This window comes from Nerophis ophidion, linkage group LG28 (assembly GCF_033978795.1).
Source record: "Nerophis ophidion isolate RoL-2023_Sa linkage group LG28, RoL_Noph_v1.0, whole genome shotgun sequence".
In the NCBI taxonomy this organism is placed as follows: domain Eukaryota; kingdom Metazoa; phylum Chordata; class Actinopteri; order Syngnathiformes; family Syngnathidae; genus Nerophis; species Nerophis ophidion.
This window is the reverse complement of record NC_084638.1, coordinates 15,805,622-15,820,089: the sequence shown is the minus strand read 5'-3', so window position 1 is coordinate 15,820,089 and position 14,468 is coordinate 15,805,622. Positions and strand designations below refer to the sequence as shown.

General features: G+C 41.8%; 1 protein-coding gene across 2 annotated transcripts in view; it reads left to right on the top strand.

The window, feature by feature from the left end:
- LOC133545347 (zinc finger protein 391-like) overlaps positions 1–9,163 on the top strand; it is a 148,190-nt gene extending 139,027 nt beyond the window's left edge. The window contains exons 1-2 of one of the 2 annotated variants that reach the window (XR_009804801.1): positions 1,316–1,835; positions 7,276–9,163. Coding sequence is in view for 1 of the 2 variants with exons in the window: in XM_061890840.1 (XP_061746824.1) it covers positions 7,276–8,210 (935 nt within the window). In the remaining variant the exon portion in view is untranslated. Of the gene's footprint in view, positions 1–1,315; positions 1,836–7,275 lie in introns of those variants that run through there. The other variant, XM_061890840.1, reaches the window with a different exon arrangement.
- Positions 9,164–14,468: the final 5,305 nt, after the last annotated feature.

Below are 14,468 nucleotides of genomic sequence, written 5' to 3'. Positions count from 1 at the left end.
CTCACTTCTATTCAAATTCATCCAGGATGTTTCTCCAGAATGTTACATTGTAGGCTGCTGTCAAACTGTTATGTCTACTAGGAAAATGTAAACCGAATATGTTCTTGATAAATTATGTAACTATATATATATATATATATATATATATATATATATATATATATATATATATATACACACACACAGGACTCTCTCAATTGTGTTGGATCCACTTTGGACTGGACTCTCACGGTTGTGTTGAATCCACTATGGATTGAACTTTCACAGTATCATGTTAGACCCGCTCGACGTCCATTGCTTTCGGTTCCCCTAGAGGGGTGTGGGGTTGGGGGGTGGGGGTTGCCCACATATGCAGTCCTCTCCAAGGTTTCTCATAGTCATCATTGTCACCGACGTCCCACTGGGTGTGAGTTTTCCTTGTACTTTTGTGGGCTCTACCAAGGATGTCGTTGTGGTTTGTGCAGCCTTTTGAGACACTAGTGATTTAGGGCTATATAAATAATCATTGATTGATTGATGATTGACATATATATATGTGACACGTTTGTGTCGTGGAGTCCTCAGGACTGAAGGATCACAGCAGGAGTTCAAGTTGACAATTCTTTTTAATCTTTTTACACACAATATTTCTTCTTTCGTTTGTTCCCAAAAGGATTTTCTTTTCATTTTTAATTTTCACAACAGTTCATCTTCTTTGTTCGCTCCCCAAGTCTTTTCAGTCTTAGTTTGTTCACTCACAAAATTTTTAACTCGCTCAGTCCTCCCACAACCCTTCTGGCGTCCTCCGCACCTCCTGGGGTCCTTCTGGCTTTTCAGCCCCGCCCTGCAGTCACCAACGCTGGTAAATAGAGACAGGTGATTAGATAACTCGTTCCAGCTGAGGTATCCACTCACCTGTCATCTTGCTTCCAGCCGGCTCCTGTGCATGCTGACCACGCCCCGCCTCCCACAGGTATATCCATCCATCCATTTTCTACCGCTTATTCCCTTTTGGGGTCGCGGGGGGTGCTGGCGCCTATCTCAGCTACAATCGGGCGGAAGGCGGGGTACACCCTGGACAAGTCGCCACCTCATCGCAGATATATATATATATATATATATATATATACATATATGATTGTAGCTGAGATAGGCGCCAGCGCCCCCCGCGACCCCAAAAGGGAATAAGCGGTAGAGAATGATGGATGGATGGATATATATATATATATATATATATATATATATATATATATATATATATATGTATATATATATATAAAAGTTCACTTTTTTTTTCTTTCAGAATAAGTAAATAGTATTTAATAAAATAGCTTTACCCGGGGTGGAAAGCTGGTTTTACTTATTTCTCTCGCGAGATTTGGAAAAGAGCTGGTTACTTCTTTCTCTCGCGTGATCTGACAACACTGCGCGCGAACCAAACACGGCGAGAATAAAACAAGATGGCGTTTGACGGTGAAGACGTTATCGCAGTCGTCACAGTTCAGTGTTCTTAAACTGTGCCTCCATGTACACATATATGTCCTTTATTAGACTCTACTAAATAGAGTAAACATCGTTAAAAACTGTTTGCATCCGGTTATATTAGTTTCAGCGCACTTTGATGCTTCTCGAGCTAGCTTAGCCTGCTAGTTAGCTTAGCTGGTTAGCTGCTAACAAAGAGAGGCGGAAGTGATCAAAACACATCGCTAAGTAGAGATCAAGTGTGAGTGTAAAGTGTTGTGATTGTGTGAAAATGTGCGAATGAACAATAGCAGAGTACGACGAGGAACTTTGTCCAACAAAAGAGGAGAAGGAGCGACAACATCAAAAACATCAAGTTGTGTTACACAGAACAGGTTTGTTTACTTCTTACTCTCACATCTTTACTAACTTTATATTTGATTAATAACACTATGCTTAATATATTGTGTATAAGAAGTTGTGTTGTCTTGTGAGGATGATGCATTCCGTCTGCTACTTGCAATGTGGTCTTGCAACCACGTGGTTGTCGGTGTTCTGTCAAATGTAACTACTAAAGAGGAGTTACATATCCGAGTCCATTTGTACAATAAACTGTCAGTGGTGGAACAAGTCAGAGCTGGGCCGGGGGCGGGCCCATGACGGGGCCACCTAAACCCAACTAGTGGGATAGTGTCCCTGCGCAACCTGAGGGTCCCTGGTTCAATTCCCACCTAGTACCAGCCTCGTCACGTCCGTTGTGTCCTGAGCAAGACACTTCACCCTTGCTCCTGCTGGGTGCTGGTTAGCGCCTTGTATGGCAGCTCCCGCCATCCATGTGTGAATGTGTGTGTGAATGGGTAAATGTGGAAGTAGTGTCAAAGTGCTTTGAGTATCTTGAAGGTAGAAAAGCGCTGTACAAGTACAAGCCATTTATTATTTATCATAATAATGCTAATTCTAACATCATTTTACAACATACACATGCCTCTCTGGGTTTACCGCCAACAATATCTAACTGGGTTTTTTCAAAAGTTTGTCAGCAATTTTTGCTTAAATTTGCATTTTCCCAACATTTATTTTTTTCTCACTTAACCACAGCATCAGCCCGTTCACAGGATGTAGACAAATTATCAAAGGGGATCTGTTTTTTTTAATTTTGCCTATCATTCACAATCCATGTGTAAGACAATAACATGTTTTTATTTTTTATGCATTCTAAGTCCTAAACAAACAAAAGCAAAATCTTGACTATCCTAATTCTAACAATGGAGTCAATGGGAGCGCCTCTATTCTGCTCACTAATAAGAATTAGTTAATCAATATAATATAGCCAGAAGTCATTTTTTTAAATGATATCTCCTTAAAACATCCTGTAAAAATGCATATCCTCTGGAAATATGCATTATAATAGCCACAAACTGGATACATTTTTAATTTGGATACAATTTAAATAAATATTGTAAAGGTTTTATGGAATTTTCCAGGGTGTACCCCGCCTTCCGCACCCCTGTGAGTCCAAAAGGGACAACTGGTAGAACATGGATGGACGGATGGGAAAAAGGCACATCATCGACAGGCCTCAATTGTTTTACTTTTTAAGGTCAAGACAAGTGTTGCCTTAAAGGAGGGTTCATATTTTAGGGCACCAAGGGAAGTTAGAAGGACACCAAGGCAAATTTTATCTTCTTTCCAGTTTGTTAATTAAATGCAGAATCGCTCACATGTATTTGTGCAATAATTTTTGGACAATTTTGACCCGTACTTTGGGTCAAAGCATAATAATGATGTAAATACATCAATAAGTTCATTATGCTTGGGTAAGGTGCTTTTTTTTTTTTTAAACTTTATTTTGTTAGCGCAGTTAGACCTATTATTGTGAAGGGGGAAATGTGTTGCTGTTCTCAGCTTGAAGTGTGGAGGCGACAGTTGCGACTGCTGTCGGGTTTGTACATTATTCCAACATCGATGATGTAGTTCGCTACAACACAGGCAGATGAGATGTGTTGCGGGTGTATGGGTTTTCCTAGACAGCTTTAGCTTCGTTGTTTAGTCGCTATTTCGAATGGCCGCGTGTTTGAAGGATGAATGAGTGGTCCAGAATAGGGTTGTGCCGATCCGATATTTGGATCGGATCGGCCACCGATATTTGCCAAAAAATGCGTATCGGCAAGGCGTGGGAAAATGCTGATCCAGATCCAGTTTTAAAAAAAAAACTCTGGTCCGTGTTTTCCAACACACCGATTTAAATAATACATTCCACTCTTCTGCTGCTCCCTAAACTCCGTTCCGTATTTTCCAGCACACCTTCAAAACATCCACAAGTCTACTTTCTAACCGTTCAGACAGCCGTGTGAATTAAAAGTTACGGTAAAAATGTCAGCTGTGTGGGATTATTTTACCCTACAAAACGAAAAAGATGAAGAAGTGGAGTGCAAATCATACCACAATAAAGTCAAGCATGGTGGTAAAGTTGTAAGACATTTTAATGACTCTTTAGAGTGAGAGGCGTTTTAGCACTCATCATAGATGAACACAGGAGCAGGCTGACACCTGAGCATCTTGAAGTGCTCGTTTTTGTTAGAAAGAATCTCCCCATCATGCTTGGACTTCAATTGTTCCCCCCCCCCCCCCCTGACTGGGGCAAACAATTGAAGGGAGTGTGTAGATATTTTATATATGTATTTTTTTTTTAAGTTTACACTTGTTCAAGAGCAAGTATTGATAATGAGTTATAGACATTTTATCCCACACAGGTTGTTTGTGTGTTTTGCTATTTTTAATAATGCTAACAGCATTATTTGCACTTTATACTGTTCACTTTTTTACTGTTTAATGATGCCATTTCTGTTTGTCATGTATAATTTTTGATATTTTGTGTTCATCCTTGAATACCAACTATTGTGTATTATTCAAACTCACCTAATTCAGCTGGCTAGTTGTTATCAAGAGTACTAAAATCCTTTTCAGCATGAATCTGACAACTAAGTAGGCTAAATAACTTTAAACTTTAATACATGCTCGGATAGGCCAGTATCGGCCGGTATCGGATCAGAAGTGCAAAAACAATATCGGTATCGGATCGGAAGTGCAAAAACCTGGATCGGAACATCCCTAGTCCAGAACACATTATTTTCCATCCATCCATCTTCTTATGCTTATCCGAGGCCGGGTCATAGGGGCAGCAGCCTAATCAGGGACGCCCAGACTTCCCTCTCTCCAACCACTTTGTCCAACTCCTCCAGGGGGATCCTGAGGCGTTCCCGGCCAGCCGGGAGACATAGTCTTCCCAACATGTCCTGGGTCTTCCTTGTGGCCTCCTACCTGTCGTATGTGCCCGAAACACTTCCCTAGGGAGGTGTTCAGGTGGCATCCTGACCAGATGCCCGAACCACCTCATCTGGCTTCTTTCCATGTGGAGGAGCAACGGCTTTACTTTGAGCTCCTCCCGGATGGCAGAGCTTCTCACCCTATCTCTAAGGGAGAGCCCTGCCACCCGGCAGAGGGAACTCATTTCGGCTGCTTGTACCCGTGATCTTGTCCTTTTGGTCATAACCCAAAGCTCATGACCATAAGTGAGGATGGGAACATAGATGGAACAGTAAATTGAGAGCTTTGCCTTCCAGCTCAGTTCCTTCCTCATCACAACGGATCAATACAGCGTCCGCATTGCTGAAGACGCCGCACCAATCCGCCTGTCGATCTCACAATCCCCTCTTCCCTCACTTGTGAACAAGACTCCAAAGTACTTGAAGTCCTCCCCAACCCGGAGATGGCACTCCACCCTTTTCCGGGCGAGAACCATGGACTCTGACTTGGAGGTGCTGATTGCCATCCCAGTCGCTTCACACTCTGCTGCAAACCGATCCAGTGAGAGCTGAAGATCTTGGCCAGATGAAACCATCAGGACCACATCATCTGCAAAAAGCAGAGACCTAATCCTACAGCCACCAAACCAGATACCCTCAACCCTCTGACTGTGCTTAGAAATTCTATCCATAAAAGTTATGAACAGAATCTGTAACAAAGGGCAGCCTTGGCGGAATCCAACCCTCACTGGAAACTGGTCCGACTTACTGCCCACAATGCGGACCAAGCTCTGACACTGATCGTACAGTGAGCGGACCGCCACAATCAGACAGTCCATTACCCCATACTCTCTGATCACTCCCCACAGGACTTCCCAGGGGACACGGTCGAATGCCTTCTCCAAGTCCACAAAGCACATTTATATTGGTTGGGCAAACTCCCATGCACCCTCAAGGACCCTGCCGAGAGTATATAGCTGGTCCACAGTTCCACGACCACGACGAAAACCCCACTGTTCCTCCTGAATCCGAGGTTGGACTATCCGGCGTAGCCTCCTCTCCAGTACACCTGAATAGACCTTACCGGCAAGGCAGTATTTTCCCTCACAAATGTTGCTTCTCCTAAGAATGACAACATTTCTCTTACATTTAGTCAATTTCCCTGAATAGCAGATTTTGTTATATTAACCAATTCTGTGACTCCGTATGTCATTGTTGAAATAATATGTCTTGTTTTTTTTTTGTTGAGTTCAGTGATTATTGATTAGATTATTACTTTGGGATGGTCAGAGAAGAAGAGTTGTGATCTTGTGAGAATTGTCTTGTTAGTCCATCCTAGGCCACCATAGGTCACATGCGGTGTTTCACCCGACCTGCTAATGTTAGCCAAGTTAGCTGCTCATGTGTGTTGGAGTGGAGACGGCTGAGGGGAGTCGTGTATGAAACAAGCTCAGCTTCCTCATGAACATGACGTGATGATGTCACATAAGGACTACACGCCTACGGTCACAAAAGAATGGCAACGTTTGGGCCCCCGGACCAGCTTTATTTTTGCCGTATCGAGGCAGCGCTTTTTTACGCTTTCGGACCAAACGTACAAAAGAAAACCTTTTGTATTCAGTTTAAGAGCCGCAGCCGGAGAAAATAAACACACATGACTGCAAAGTTCATTGACCGTTTGTTTGATTGATTGACTAATGTTTTAATACCTCCGGAGATTGAATTTAAATATTTCTGTCAGTCACACAAACATGCTTGTGGGGGAGTTTTCTGTGTCTACGTACCTTCGACACAGCCGTACACCCACCGGATTGACATTTTTCCAAGCCCCCTCGGGGATTAAAAATGTATGTCTGATTCCGATTCTGATTGAATGTGTGGACTGCATGAATGATGCCTTTTCAGTTGTCACTGTAACGTAATTTGAGTGTCTTGGGAACACAGTAAATTAATCTAATCCATTATTATTATTAATAATAAGGTAAACAAGTTATCTTTTGAAGGGGTAGTCAGTAATCTGATTACTTCTTCCCAGTTTAACTGTGGCGACACTATCTAAATGAAAGCAAAACAGATGTCAACTTTTTTGGCCAACATGTTGACTGTGCTCATGCTTTTTTAGAGCATACATGTCTCTAAAGATGAATGTGAAAATCACAGTAATTATTGTCCACCAGCAGGGGGAGCTCATCACTAGTGCTACTGCGTGGAGGCTGGCATGTGGTACATTAAATCCTGTGTGTGTATGACTTATTCAGAGGGAGAACAGCACACTTTCACATATGGCGTCTACCATTAAGGATTGCAGGAATGACTATTAAGATGTTTTTATATGAAAAAGGTGGATTGGACGTTGGCCTGGGAGGCATTCCCTTGAAGGCCTTCTTCATGTGTCAGCTGGAAGTACCCTGACTGCTGTGAGAGGAAACTGATGAGATTGTGGGATCATATGTTGGTGCAGGACAATGTCTCATGTGACTGAGCAAAGCTGGACTTTTCTAAAGAATGTTTGTTTTTTCCTGTCCCACAGACCTCAATGAAGAACATCTTCCTCATGAGCAGGAGGAGGAACCACAATTCCCCCGCATACATGAGGAAAAAGAGATCCCACATTCCCAACACATTAAAGAGGGAGGAGAGGAGCCACAGCCCCCCCACATTAAAGAGGAATACGAGACGCCACAGACCCATAATGTTAAACTGACCTTTCACATTAAAGGGCAAGTGGAGGACCCACTGATCTTGCACATCAAAAAGGAAGAAGAGGACGCACTGACCCCTCGCTGTAAAGGGCAAGAGAACCCGCTGACCCCTCACATTAAAAAGGAAGAGGAGGACTCACTGACCCCCTACTTTAAAGAGGAAGCGAGGGACAAAGAGCCGCCACACATTAAAAAGGAAGAGGAGGAACACCGCATCAGTCAGCCTAAATGGTTGGAGGAGTTCCCAGTGACTGGTGTCCCTGTGAAGAGTGAAGATGATGAGGTCAAAGGTGAAAGTGAGGAGAGGGGAGAGGCGAAGCCTCCAAGCAGCAGCTCAACACAACACATGACAACAGAAGCTGATGGAGACCACTGTGGAGGATCACAAGCAGACAAGCTCTTAGCTCCACTATCAGATAGTGAGGACACAACGTCACACTCTCCTGACACTGATGATGAAGACTCTAAAGATGATAAGACATGTCCCACTGACAACACACACGTCACATGTTGTCACTGTGACAAAACCTTTAAACCCAATTGGCATCTGAAAAGACACATGAGAACGCACACTGGAGAAAAAACTTTTTCCTGTTCAACTTGTGGTAAAGGTTTTACACAAAGTCAACATTTGCAAGTACACATTGGAACACACACTGGTGAAAAACCTTTTATCTGTTCAATATGTGGTAAACGTTTTGTTGTAAGTCACAATTTGAAAGTGCGCATGACAACACACACGGGTGAAAAACCTTTTTCCTGATCAATCTGTGGTAAAGGTTTTACACAAATGGAACATTTGAAAAGACACAAGAGAACACACACTGGTGAAAAATCGCATTCCTGTTCAATCTGTAGTAAATATTTTGTACAAAGTCAACATTTGAAAGTACACATGAGAACACACACTGGTGAAAAACCTTTTTCCTGTTCAATCTGTGGTAAAGGTTTTACACAAATTCAACATTTGAAAAGACACAAGAGAACACACACTGGTGAAAAATCCCATTCCTGTTCAATCTGCAACAGAAGCTTTTGTGACCGATCAAACCTTGTAGTACACATGAGAAGACACACAGGAGAGAAAATGTTGAGTTGCAGTGTGTGTGGTGAAAGATTCTCTTCTAAGTACCAGTGTAAGAAACACAAGTGTGCTGGTGAGAACAGCAGCAGCAAATGAAACTGCAGGATTTGAAATAAATTGTCAAGACTTTAATTGTGACTTTCTAACAACATCAGCACATATAACATGTGTGACATTGTTGTTTGTGTAACAATCTGGTTGATATGTTTTTACATTGATAGATTAGATATTTTACTTTAGTGCCTTCGTCAGTCAAGTACATGTATTAATATGTAACATTGTTTACTTTTATTAAAAATTTAACAACACGTCACAACCTGCCTGGTCAGACTTCCAGCAAAGCATTGGTGTCCTCTGTAAAGGACACGTATGTATTTGTCATGGAAAAACACTCTCATGTGATTTGTTGAATACAAATAACAATCTGTCTTCCAAAATGGCAGCTTGCCTGTTTTAGAGGCACAAAAAAACTAAGTTATTGTGTTTTTCAATGTTAAAAATCTGCGCTTTTCAAGCACAAGTCTTTAATCAGTTGTCAGACGGGGTTTTGGTAACACTAAATCATTTTTAAGACACATTTCCTTATGTCCTCTGTAATGTTCCGTGTTCTCAATAAAACACCAAAAGTTTGTCTTGCTCGTACATTTATTTAACAACACTTGTCGAGGCACACACTTCTACTACTGTTGTCATCTTGCACTCCACAAGTATAGGTTAGGTGTTACTGCCATCTACAGGTAACACTTATCATTACAATAAGATCAATCAATCAAGCCATGTTTATTCATCGAGCCCTAAATCACAAGTGTCTCAAAGGGCTGCACAAGCCACAACGACATCCTCGCTTCAGAGCCCACATAAGGTCAAGGAAAAACTCACAACACTAAGTTATATGTCGACTAAATGAGTATGACTAGAACTAAAGTATTATCAGTTTAAAACATTCTAAGTGTTTTCACAAGTTCAACAAATAAGCATTTTTTTCTGTACAACAACATTTCTTCAAGCGGTATCTTCAATATAAAAGGCATGGTGTGCTGTCGGAGGGAGCGGAAACTGACGTCAGACGCCACCTGGACCACCTGTTCAAAAAAGTTAAAGTACTAATGATTGTCACACACACACGTGAAATGTGTCCTCTGCATTCGACCCATCCTCTTGTTCACCCCCTGGGAGGTGAGGGGAGCAGTGAGCAGCAGCGGTGGCTGCGCCCGGATGGTTTTGCTGCTGGGCCACTACTTGATCATATTCTCATTTTGGACCTTTTTTGTGGATTTACCATTGGCCTGTGGAGAAGTGGGACTAAAGAGACAATTATCAAGGGGACTTGAGTTGGAGGCACGGTACCGCAAGTAAGCTGCGGCTTTCAATGTTGTATCACGTGCTCGTATGTGCATGTCGCTACGTGCATGTCTCCTATGTAACTTTGGGTATATTTCCAGTGTAAACTTTCTGAGGTGAATTGCACTTCAGACTGTGTGGTTGAGTGTGTTGTATTGGTATTGTATTGGCGGGGTAATATGTGTTATGAGGGATTCATTTGTGTGGTATTCAAATAAGTCTGATTGTGTTGTGGATAATGGTCTTATGTCTTTTTATTTATTGTTTAACACGTTCCCAGCTGAATATCCTGTCCTACTATTTGTAGGTAGATATATATAAATACGCACACACACACACACATATATATATATATATATATATATATATATGTATATACAGTATGTATATATATATATGGATGGATATACATATATATATATATATATATGTATATACAGTATGTATATATATAGAGATGGATATACATTTATAATATATATGTATATACAGTATGTATATATATATATATGGATGGATATACATATATATATATATATATATATATGTGTGTGTATATCCATCCATCCATTTTCTACCGCGTATTCCCTTTGGGGTCGCGGGGGGCGCTGGTGCCTATATATATATATATGTATATATATACATATTAGGGCTGTGAATCTTTGGGTGTCCCACGATTCGATTCAATATCGATTCTTGGGGTCGCGATTCGATGATATATCGATTTTTTCCGATTCAACGTGATTCTCGATTCAAAAACGATATTTTTCCGATTCAAAACGATTCTGTATTCATTCAATACAAAGGATTTCAGCAGGATCTTCCCCAGTCTGCTGACATGCTAGCAGAGTAGTAGATTTTTTTTAAAGTGTGAGTGAATTGTGAAGTGAATTATATTTATAAAGCGCTTTTTCTCTAGTGACTCAAAGCGCTTTACATAGTGAAACCCAATATCTAAGTTACATTTAAACCAGTGTCGGTGGCACTGGGAGCAGGTGGGTAAAGTGTCTTGCCCAAGGACACAACGGCAGTAACTAGGAAGGCACAAGCGGGAATCGAACCTGCAACCCTCAAGTTGCTGGCACTGCCACCACTCTACCGACCGAGCTAAACCGCCCCACTAATCAACGAACCAAAAAGATGACTTATTTTATCTTTGTGAAAATATTGGACACAGTGTGTTGTCAAGCTTATGAGATGCGATGCAAGTGTAAACCACTGTGACACCTTTGTTCTTTTTTAAAAATGTTTATAAATGTCTAATGATAATGTCAGTGAGGGATTTTTAATCACTGCTATTCTGAAATTATAACTAATATTGATACTGTTGTTGATAATATTCATTTCTGTTTCACTACTTTTGGTTTGTTCTGTGTCGTGTTTGTGTCTCCTTTCAATGGCTCTGTTTATTGCAGTTCTGAGTGTTGCTGGATCAGGTTTGGTTTTGCAATTGGATTCCATTGTTATGGAATTGCCGTGTAGTGGTTTTATGGATTGGTAAAAAAATAAAAAAAAACTTAAAGAAAAAAAAATAGAATAAATAATAATCAAAAAATCGATTTTTTAAAAATGACAATTGATTCTGAATAGCACAACGTATTCAATTCGATTCGTATTCGAATCGATTTTTCCCACACTCCTAGTATATATATATATATATATATATATATATATATATATATATATATATATATATATATATATATATATAGGTGTGAGTGGGCTCGGTGCAGCAGGTAAAGGATAGCATCCTCCACACATATATATATATATATATATATATATATATATATATATATATATATATATATATATATATATATATATATATATATATATATATATATATGTGTGGATGGATGGATGGATGGAAAGATAGATAGATAGATAGTACTTTATTGATTCCTTCATGAAAATAATAGTTCCAGCAGCAGTGTACAGAGTTGAGCTCAATTTAAAAAGTAAAAAGTAAATAATACGGTTATAAATGGAAACAAAATAGAAAAATATCACCATAAGATTAAAAATAAAAAGCAATGATTGGAATAAAAATATAACAGTAAAATAAGAATATAACAAGAGAAACTAGGCAGTAGTGACCATGTTATGAAAATGTATTGCACTGTTATTGTTTTGCATCCCCTGTCATTCTAGTACCCCCTGCCCCCTTCCCCAGAGAGGAGTTCCATCCATCCATCCATTTTCTACCGCTTATTCCCTTTAATAGCGTGTGGGAAAAGGAGTTTTTGAGTCTATTAGTCCTGCACTTGGGATAAAGCAGACTAGCACTGAACAGGTTCCCCTGGCAACTGATAACGCAATGCAGAGGGTGACTGGCATCATCCAGAATGCTCACTAGTTTTATTCCCATCATAGAACGGGCTCGCCTTATCAGTTTCTCCAGTCTGGAGCTGTCCTTCTTAGATGTACTGCCCCCCCCAGCACACTACTGTAAAACACAACACTGGCAACCATAGACTGGTAGTACATCCACAAGAGTTTTTACAGATGTTAAAGGAGTAGTGAAGTGAAGTGAAGTGAATTATATTTATATAGCGCTTTTCTCTAGTGACTCAAAGCGCTTTTACAGAAAGAAACCCAATATCTAAGTTACATTTTTAAACCAATGTGGGTGGCACTGGGAGCAGGTGGGTAAAGTGTCGTGCCCAAGGACACAACGGCAGTGACTAGGACGGCAGAAGCGGGGATTGAACTTGCAACCCTCAAGTTGCTGGCACGGCCGCTCTACCAACCAAGCTATACCGCCCGCTGCACAGCCTGCTCTGTCCTTTCCTGTACAAGTGGTCCGTGTTAACAGTTCAGTCCAGCTTGTTGTCCACCCAAACCCTGAGGTACTTGAATGAGTCCACGGTATGAACCTCGACTCCCTCGATCACAATAGGTTGTGACCTTGGACTCGACCTCCCAAAGTCAATGACCAGCTCCTTGGTCTTTGACGGATTGAGCTGCAAGAGATTCCTGTGGAACTAGCCAGCAAAGTCCCTCACCAGGCTCCGAAACGCCTCCTCTCTGCCGTCCCTCATGCACCCGACGATGGCTGTGTCATCCGCGTACTTCTGGATGTGACACAGCTCTGAGTTGTAGCAGAAGTCAGCCGTGTACAGGGTGAAGAGAAGAGGGGCCAGCACCGTTCACTGCGGTGCTCCGGTGCTGTTGATCACAGTGTCGGACGTGATGTCCTTCAGTCCGACATACTGTGTCCTATCGGTGAGGTAGTTTGAAATCCAGGCAACCAGGCAGGAGTCCACTCACATTCTGTCCAGCTTGTCCTGGAGAAGGCGAGGCTGGATAGTATTAAAGGCACTCGGGAAGTCCAGGAACAGGATCTTCACAGTGCCAATCCCCTTATCCAGGTGTGAGTGGGCTCGGTGCAGCAGGTAAAGGATAGCATCCTCCACACCAACGCCTGCCTGGTACGCAAACTGCAGGCTGTCCTGGGCATGTTGCACCTGTGGTCTGAGGAGGCTGAGAATTTGCTGCTCCATTGTTTTCATTATATGAGAGGTGAGTGCCACTGGTCTGTAGTCGTTCAGCTCACTGGGGCAGTTCTTTTTGGGAACTGGAACGATGCACGAAGTCTTCCAGAGGGTGGGCACTCTCCTCAGCTGCAGGCTGAGGTTGAAGATCCGCTGGAGTGGTTCACCCAGTTGTGCAGCAAAGGTCTTCAGGAGTCAAGGAACACTTTTTCTGGGCCTGCTACTTTCCTTGGCTGTAGCTTCTTCAGTTGACCTCTGACCTGGTCCGCAGAGATGACAAATGTCTGCGTAGAGGTGGTGAAGGGGGGTGCTGCCGTAGCTGGGGGGGAGGTGGTGGGCACAGGTCCGGTGGTCATAGATGAAGTGCTGGCTGTCCAGAGTCGGGGCTCGTAGTGGACCTCTCACCTGTGCATCGGTTGGGGACATCTCTGCGCTGCTTACCTGTCTCCGCTCGGGATGGTCTCCTGCTGGCCCCACTATGGACTGGACTCTCACTATTATGTTAGATCCACTATGGACTGGACCTTCACAATATTATTCTAGACCCACTCGACGTTCATTCCACAGGTCTCCCCTTTATTTATCATTATTGAAAACAGTACTAGACCAATTATACTGACTTTTGAGGGCAAGAAGGAGACTTTTGCAGGGTGATCTCGGAGCCTATTTTTGGTCAGCAGAACAGTGACTTGAATCACGGAAACTCAGAATGAAAGTCTGATGTTCTTACGATGGAGCAATTTAGGGTTTCTTCAAAACACGTAAAAATACATTAAAAATTAAGCAAAACGCTTTCGGTAAAACTCTAGTTGCATTTTTGACCCCGTTCTTGGAAATACTGGTAGATTTGAATGAAATGTATTGATTTCTTGGCACAGAGCCAGTTCAAAGCATTGTGCTCAAATGTTTAGCAGGTTAAGGTCGAGTCTCTGGAACGGACATTCCAGAAACCCTTCAAAAGCAGTTTATTTATCTGTGTTTAATATTGTTGTCTTGTTGGAAAACCTGCTTGTGTACAAAAGATCATCCTTTTCACTGTTGATTGAAGGTGAAGCAAAGTCTCATCTGACCAGTAAACTTTTGTCCCAAAAACTGCTTG